Source organism: Silurus aristotelis (assembly GCF_946808225.1).
Source record: "Silurus aristotelis genome assembly, chromosome: 9".
In the NCBI taxonomy this organism is placed as follows: Eukaryota; Metazoa; Chordata; class Actinopteri; order Siluriformes; family Siluridae; genus Silurus; species Silurus aristotelis.
In genome coordinates this window covers 4,346,312-4,355,176 of record NC_139582.1, presented here as the reverse complement: position 1 = coordinate 4,355,176, position 8,865 = coordinate 4,346,312, and the positions used below count along the sequence as shown (strand labels likewise).

At 38.5% G+C, this 8,865-nt stretch overlaps 1 protein-coding gene across 1 annotated transcript; it reads right to left on the bottom strand.

Annotated features, from left to right (window-relative positions):
* Window positions 1–741: 741 nt before the first annotated feature.
* Window positions 742–6,747, bottom strand: LOC310730853 (paired amphipathic helix protein Sin3a-like). The gene is made up of 5 exons (XM_083550078.1): window positions 6,585–6,747; window positions 4,281–4,424; window positions 3,911–4,084; window positions 3,718–3,824; window positions 742–2,378 (listed from the first exon to the last, which is right to left on the bottom strand). Exons 2-5 carry the CDS (start codon window positions 4,383–4,385, stop codon window positions 2,126–2,128), a joined length of 639 nt encoding a protein of 212 aa, XP_083406204.1. The 5' UTR covers window positions 4,386–4,424; window positions 6,585–6,747; the 3' UTR covers window positions 742–2,125.
* Window positions 6,748–8,865: the final 2,118 nt, after the last annotated feature.

Below are 8,865 nucleotides of genomic sequence, written 5' to 3'. Positions count from 1 at the left end.
CCACTTCTGTAATAATCATAACTGTAATGATGGGTGTATACGAGCCAGTTTACACACAATCGCTGCCTTAAAATAGTCTATATGCAAAGCAAAACAGTGCTCTGAGCGTTCCTGCCCCTTTTGTCACGTGTCCGGGAAATCTTTTCGAAACACCTTCTATGAATCTATGACTTATAAAGGTCAGTGCTCCCTGTGACTGTGTGTGTGTGTGTGTGTGTGTGTGTGTGTGTGCGGCCTTGTGCTGCCATCTGTTGGTGTGTTACAAAAAGTCTCAAAACATTTCGATACTACCTCATATTGTCACTTTTTTTTTAATAACAACTAATCAACTTATTAACTAAAAAAAAAAATCTTGTTCAAACACGTGTATAAAAAAGTTACGCAGTGTTTTCCATAAATAGACATTTATTTAATGGTTATGTTCTGTCTTACATACTGTAAGTTCTCCTGTTAGAGAAGTCAGTTTCCTGCTGTGCAAGTGTTGTTTATTACATTATAGTAGCTATAAACAGTCATCCCCTTTCCTGATCTTGTTTTATATCTCTATTGAAATTCATGAGACCAGAAACTTTAAGCATAAATCCGTCTTCCCTGAGAGACTGGGGGTTAATAGACATTGTATAAATAGCGCAATGTGTTTTTAATTAATAAATAAAAAATCTAATTATGGGCAAATAACTGTGGGATAAAAGGAAGACTATCTTTGACATAGAAATGATTAAAAAAAAACACTCAGAAATATTCACTTTTAAAGTTGGTTTCATTTATTTAAATGCTTAAAAACATCTAATATATATATATATATATATATATATATATATATATATATATATATATATATATATATGAAGTTAAATGAACCCCTGCTTCCCATACTGTATATCTGGTCATATAATGGATGAAATGAAGGATATGTGCAAGATATTTGTAAAAAAAAAAAAAAAAAAAAAAGAAGACAGCAAACCACAGCTAAACAAAGCTGAAAGCGAGAGCTAGTAATATACAGTGCTGAACAGACAATAGCCACAACTTTAAATCAATAACAAATGATCCCAGTAACAACACATAATACCTCAGAAACCCTCAGATAATCGTTTAATCATTTATTCATTCAGTAAATGCTTTATCTTGATCAGAGTCACGGTGGATCCGTAGTCTATCCCGGGATCACTGGCGTGAGGGAGGAATGCAGCCTGGAGAGGAAGCAAGTCCATGACAGAGACTCAAAACAATAACACGTTTCACATGCTTACATGAGCCACCAAAGTGGAGGAAAAGCAGAGAAACCCAAAGAGTATTATCATTACACTGATATTCAAGTATTTAAATATTAACCTAAAAAAGGAAGAAATGTCAGACAAAAATTTGGAAACACCTCATGTTCCTTTTATTTCTATGCAACAAACTGGAAAAAAAACCAGTTAGTTTCTCCAAACATTCAGCTAAAATACTTTGCCATGCCTCAAGTGTTTTTCATTAGATGAATATTTCTTTCTGACTTTGTGATCCAGTTCATCCCACTGCAGTTTAATTGGATTTAGGTGCAGTGATTGAGCAGGCCATTCCATGACAGATAAAACTCCAGATGATTGTCTCCCCTTTAAATAACACTTAACAGAGCTTGACCGAAGTCCAGACAGAACTGCAACTGAATGGAAGCCATGTTGGTTTAGGATTCCTTTCACTCAGAATAAGTCTCCACCCATCTCTGCTCGAAAACAACCCCAAATCATTAAGCTTCCAACTCTGGTCTGCTAACATCTTCTCTCCTGTTCTCTGTCTTACAGAAGTTCTTTAGTTAGAGCTAAAATTGTAACATCAACGTGTTTTTCCACAGAACTTTTTTCCAGTCATTCACTGTCTTGTGTGAATTCGCCTTTTTGCATAATTTGTTGAATAGAAACAAAAGGAACAAGCATGTGTCCCCAAAAAAACAATAAAAGACTACGTGTTTCCAAGCTGTTGACAGGCTCTGTACATCACAAATACACAAGTAAACACTGTTCTAGACCCATGTAAAGTGCCATTCAGTTGCAAATTGCAACCAAAAAAAATACAAGCCCTGATCCCATATAGGCAATAAATAAATACATAAAGACAGACTTATGCAGAGAATCTCAGCATTTCACATTTCACGTTTTAACAGCCTTATCGAATGGTCGGAGTGGAGAGTCGGCTGCGTAATCGGGAGGATCTGCACCGAAACACCACGTGGCGTGATGTGGTGGATCTGGCCAGGGGTCATTACCCTCACCATGTGGGTAGTCTGCACTTCGGTCCTGTAGCCAGGGGGCAGGAAGGTATTAAAGCTCATGATGAGGTCAGGAAGGTCCTTGAATAGCTGTGACACTCTGATAATCACGCCTGGTATATTGATACTGGGAACACACAGAAAACACATGATATATGTCAATGACTAGCGAGTACTTTGGCATAGAATTGGGCAGTAATTACTTAAAACAAAGTTCATTTAAAACATAGCAATAAACACATTACTATTGAATTGGAATTCTACTGATTAAATGTATGCACAAGGAATAAAAATACTAGATGGTCAGATGTTCAATTAAAAGGTCCAAATCAGTGACAGGGCTGTGGGATGCAACCTGATGTGAAGCCTAGACACCGTCACCACCGCGAAGGTGAAAATAAAGCATAGGCAGAAGTTTTTTATTTATACCAAAGAAAAATGCCAATACTACAATTGATTGATCATCAAAGAACGAAATTTCATACATTCAATCCATTTAAAGTTATGTACATGCTGAAAAAACACTAAAAATGAATAGTTTTATATTTTAGATTGTTCAAAGTAGCCACTTCCTGCAGTTTTCCAATTCCACATTCTCATGCTGGAATATCAAATTCATGCTGGAATGGTTTGCAATGTGCACACTGACTTGTCAGGAGTTCATTTGTGACATGTATTGCCTTCTTAAGTACTTTAGAGCATCAACTGTCTTGTTTAGAAGAAAGGGTGAGAACAGAGTCAATATTCCTATTAGTGCTACTATAATTACTGTACTAATCATTTAAAACACTCATTTAATAAAAAAAAAGACTGTCCATCATTACCTTCAGAACTAAAGGTCAAAGTTCAAAGAACTTCAAATGTATACCCAGGTGCAGTCGCCAAAAAAGATCAAACGCTAAAATTAAACTGGATCTCATGAGACACATTTTAGGAAAGGAAGGTTAAGAGCTACCTCTGCTGCAGAAGATAATTTTATTTGAATTTCAAGCCTTAGAAAACTTTTTTGCTTTTATCAAGTGGCAGACATATTCCAACATCTACTGTTCAGAGGAGACTGTGTGAGTCAGACCTTCATGGTCAAAGAAACCATTACTTCGGAAGAACAACAAGCAGAAGAGAGTTGCTTAGGCTAAGAAACACAAGAAAGAACATTAGTAGATCAGTGGAAAACTGTCCTATGGGTTGATGAGTCCAAATGTAATATTTTTGGCTGATTATTACATAAGTCCATGCATGTTCCTTTATAGTTTGGATGTTTCTTTCATAGCATCTTTTCCACGGCCCGGTAGCGGGTCACAACCTGGTGGTTGGGAATCTGAATGAAATTATAGCAGCTATAAACAGTCTTTCCCCCACCAGCATGTCTTAATTTCTCTTTTTAGAAAGCTTACAGTTTTACCTCTGAATCGTTAAAACGTGTTCTTCATAAATGAAATGAATACGAAGTAAAGGTCCAGTCTGACCTTCGAGATTTAAACTCTTTCATTATATCCAGGAAGTCGTTGTAAACTTGAGGCTGATCTCTGGATTGGAATTTCACTTGATCAAGGTAGGAAAGAGCGTCTTCCACCTGCATCCAAACACAACAGAAAAATCTAAACCCACTCTCGATCAGAAGATAACTTGCTGTGGTAAACATATGGACTGAAGCCGTACCCTGAGCCTTCGGGACTGCTGCTGGCCTGGTGTTGGAACCGAAGCAGGTGGGACATGAGAGTGACCCTGACCTCCGGCAGCCCCTGTAGGCAGGACCATGGAGCTGTGATTATATGCGCCAGTGTGCACTGCGGGACTGTCTCTGTGTCCTCCAGAGCTCTGAGACAAGGGCACCTGAAAGGGAAAATTATATATAAAAAAAAAAAAAAAAAAAAATGTATACTCAGCATTAACAGTCTAGGTTTTGCTCCACCAATACTGCAACTATTTACTGCAGATGAAGGAGATAATTAAACCTTGCAGGCCGTATCAAATCCGAGTGCTATCTACTTTAAGCTGACATACACACAGCATTCATCACATCACATACTTGAAGTCCGGAAGATCCGGCGGCACCAACACCGTGATGAAAGCCTCTGAGGTTCCGCCGCTGAGACCCAGACGCTGTTTCCTGGTGGTCTGAGAGCAGCTTCATTGTACACTCATAGTCCAGAGCTCATTTTAATCCGAAACACTGAAGAATAAAACAGAGTGGATTAACAAGGAGCAGAACAACAAGAGAAAATAGAAGCCTGATGGTATAGCAAACATAATATTATGATACCTAAAGACATTTTTGGTTTATAATATGCACCATGATATTATACTAATAAAATAACACTGTAGAATGAGTTATCAGTCTTATACATTTATGAGATTTGGCAGAGGCCCTTATCCAGATTAAATTACATTTGATCTTATTTATATGACTGAGAATCTACAGAGCAAAGGGCCTTGTTCAGGGGCCCAAGGAGTGGCATCTTGGTGTGGCTGGGATTTCAACTCATATATACTGCAGGTATGTAGGCACCAACAACACACACAATGTCGTATAACAATAAAAAACACATCCGTACATATTTCTCACATCTAACAGTAGTCTATAAACTATATACCCAATTATAGGAATGTACACTATATGGACTATATGGATTTTATCTGTTTTTTGAATACCCCCATCTACATTTAGTACTTATTTGCTCTTATATTAAGATCCACTCCCTTCGATAAAGATGTTTCACTCGATTTTGGTGATATATATATGATCGATATGAAACCATCAGAAATATCGTTAAGCAGTTACTTTAGAGACATACTGTATGCCTGGATATTTTATCATATCAAAATATTTTTGTGTGGTGGCTTTTTGGGGCTCATGCCTTAAATCTGTAGCGCTGGATTCTCACTTTTATTCAGACTATGATCTTTTATTAATGCATGACCTCTACCTTTAAAAAGCTGCTGGGAAAAACACTATATGAACAAGAGTTAGTATAAGATTTCTATGTCCTTTTTTGACATCCCATTCCACACTTAGTCCCCATTTGCTGTTATAATAAGGTCCACACTCCACTCGATTTTTGGGGAGATTTGTACTCTTTAATCCACAAGATCATTAGTAAAGTCAGGTACTGATGTAGGTGAGGAGGCCTGTGGTGCAGAGTTCCATTTCATCTCAAAGGTGTTCAATAGGGTTTGAGCTTTATAGAAGGCCACTCAAGATCTTCAACTCCAACCCATGGAAAGGAGATCTTTATAGAGCTGGATTTGTGCACATTGTCATGTTGGAACAGGGTTTGCAAGTTCAAGTGAAGGATAGAATGAAATCTTTCCATCACTTGAACTTGCAAACCCTGTATCCAGCACTACAAGTTTGTGGGAACGGTTTGGTGAAGAACTAGTGAGTTGTTATTCATGAACGATTCATTCATTTTAAACGAGTCCCTAATGTGACTCAGTAGAACAAGTATTCGTACTTGTTTTTTTTTTTTTGTAGGTTATGTCCAGGAAGCAGAATTGACTCAGAGTCGTTCGATCTTTTATCATGTGATTGCAATAGACGCTATGCATTGCATTAAACAGAAAACGGAAACAGAATTGAGTGGTTCATCTCATGAGTCATCTGAGCCGATTCGCTGTTTTTTTTTGTGTGTCACGTGACACCCATATATACTATCCAGTTATTAGTAAATACATTGGAACTATAGTCAAAATTCGTGTAAGTGGACGTGTTGGGAATCTGCTTATCGAAAATGTAACATTTTATTTTATTTCAGATTAAAGGAACGAAATGACTCGTTCATTTTGATTTAATGAACCGAGTCGCTTAAATGATCCGATCTTTCTATCGCTACAAAGAACCGCATATGACTGGAGAGGTCACGTGTCTCAGAACTCCGTATATCATAAGACGCCAGCTCTAAACAGGTGCATGTCACGTGACCGAAAATACGCAACCATTTTGTATATATAACTTTTAAAAGTTTGGCCTGATCTCTGTCTATGTGCTTAGGGGTGATCTAAATTCTCCTACGTTTTCCGGAAAACAACTTAAGATGTATAAGATTATGAAATAATACTTATAAGATTCAAGGGAAATATTTCAGGGGTTATTCCGGGTCAAGCTCCATCGGATGCTAAGCTCTCCAATAAGCTTGTCATGCAATAGATTATCAAGCTGTCAGAACTCATCAGATTGTTTTTTTAACTAGAATACATATCTTAATTCTGAACCAATGTACAAAATTCCGGACTTTTAAACCAGTACACGATTTATGTAGCTAAAATGCTAACGTGCTATTTGTATACCTTAGGTGTTTAGCAAGCTAGTTAGTAAATACATCAAAAAAGTCACCTCGATTGCAGACAAACACAGTGTCCTCGATAAGTTCGGGTCACTCCAGATTTATTTACAAAATAAAAACAGGAATATATACTGTGTATGTATTTATATAATACTGATCAGGAAGTCAAACTTCAGGAAGACTTTTCCGGGGGCGTGGCTTTGTGACGTCTCTGATCTGATTGGCTAAAGTTGGCCTGCTTAATGCTCCCTGAGTACACGCCCATCAGTGGACGGACGGACGGACAGACAGACAGATAGATAGATAGATAGATAGATAGATATGTATAGGACTATCCAAAAAACTTGTGCATACTGTGTTTCAGTTTATATTTAAAATTCTATTATGTTTTAGCAGCCATGTTGAACCACGGCTACAGAAACCATCAATGTTATAGAGAAACAAAGTATAACAGAGAGCTGCATCACAGACAGGAATTTCATACAGCTTGAATGAATGGCATTATCACAGCAAGAAACACAATGAACACAATTTCAAACAGTCTCCTTTCACTGTAGCCACAGCTGCATCGCATGCTGCGTACATCATCTCTGGCAGAAGCATCGATATTTACCTCATAAAATGAATCCGGGTTTTCGGTGTACTTTTCTGCATTTATTTTTCTGTGCATTATGGTTTTACTGGGAAATTCAAATGAAGGCAAACTGTGTTTTTGTGCAAAAGTATAAACAGTTTATGAAAAAACTGTCAGACAGGCAGACAGATAGATAGATAGATAGATAGATAGATAGATAGATAGATAGATAGATAGATAGATAGATAGATAGATAGATAGATAGATAGATAGATAGATAGATAGACAGATAGATATCTATGGGAAAAAAACACTAAAAGTGTAACATACTTTTGAGTGGTACTGTATACGTATCTAAAGACCATAAGTGAAAATAAAACTTTAGAATGTGCGCAAGATGTATTTAAGGCATAATATACGCTAAAAATATGATATGAAAGTGTACAATATATAAAATGTACATTGTATGCCTAGTTACCAAGTGCACAGTACACAGTGTACATACTGATGGTATATAAATACAGTGGGTACGGAAAGTATTCAGACCCCCTTAAATTTTTCACTCTGTTATATTGCAGCCATTTGCTAAAATCATTTAGGTTCATTCTTCTTCCTCATGAATGTACACATAGCACCCCATACTGACAGAAAAACACAGAATTGTTGACATTGTTGCAGATTTATTAAAAAAGAAAAACTGAAATATCACATGGTCCTAAGTATTCAGACCCTTTGCTCAGTATTTAGTAGAAGCCCCCTTTTGATCTAATACAGCCAGGAGTCTTTTTGGGAAAGATGCAACAAGTCTTTCACACCTGGATTTGGGGATCCTCTGCCATTCCTCCTTGCAGGTCCTCTCCAGTTCTGTCAGGTTGGATGGTAAACGTTGGTGGACAGCCATTTTTAGGTCTCTCCAGAGATGCTCAATTGGGTTTAAGTCAGGGCTCTGGCTGGGCCATTCAAGAACAGTCACGGAGTTGTTGTGAAGCCACTCCTTCGTTATTTTAGCTGTGTGCTTAGGGTCATTGTCTTGTTGGAAGGTAAACCTTCGGCCCAGTCTGAGGTCCAGAGCACCCTGGAGAAGGTTTTTGTCCAGGATATCCCTGAACTTGGCCGCATTCATCTTTCCCTCGATTGCAACCAGTCGTCCTGTCCCTGCAGCTGAAAAACACCCCCACAGCATGATGCTGCCACCACCATGCTTCACTGTTGGGACTGTATTGGACAGGTGATGAGCAGTGCCTGGTTTTCTCCACACATACCGCTTAGAATTAAGGCCAAAAAGTTCTATTTTGGTCTCATCAGACCAGAGAATCTTATTTCTCACCATCTTGGAGTCCTTCAGGTGTTATTTAGCAAACTCCATGCGGGCTTTCATGTGTCTTACACTGAGGAGAGGCTTCCGTCGGGCCACTCTGCCATAAAGCCCTGACTGGTGGAGGGCTGCAGTGATGGTTGACTTTCTACAACTTTCTCCCATCTCCTGACTGCATCTCTGGAGCTCAGCCACAGTGATCTTTGGGTTCTTCTTTACCTCTCTCACCAAGGCTCTTCTCCCCCGATAGCTCAGTTTGGCCGGACGGCCAGCTCTAGGAAGGGTTCTGGTCGTCCCAAACGTCTTCCATTTGAGGATTATGGAGGCCACTGTGCTCTTAGGACCCTTAAGTGCAGCAGAAATCTTTTTGTAACCTTGGCCAGATCTGTGCCTTGCCACAATTCTGTCTCTGAGCTCTTCAGGCAGTTCCTTTGACCTCATG

What these genes read in the sequence shown, in the direction of transcription:
- LOC310730853 (XM_083550078.1), bottom strand. Translation starts at nt 4,385, where the DNA reads ATGAAGCTGCTCTCAGACCACCAGGAAACAGCGTCTGGGTCTCAGCGG. An exon ending in AGCAGTCCCGAAGGCTCAGG is followed by an intron (nt 3,825 to 3,910) that starts GTACGGCTTCAG and finishes GTTTGGATGCAG; the next exon opens with GTGGAAGACGCTCTTTCCTA. An exon ending in AAAGAGTTTAAATCTCGAAG is followed by an intron (nt 2,379 to 3,717) that starts GTCAGACTGGAC and finishes GTGTGTTCCCAG; the next exon opens with TATCAATATACCAGGCGTGA.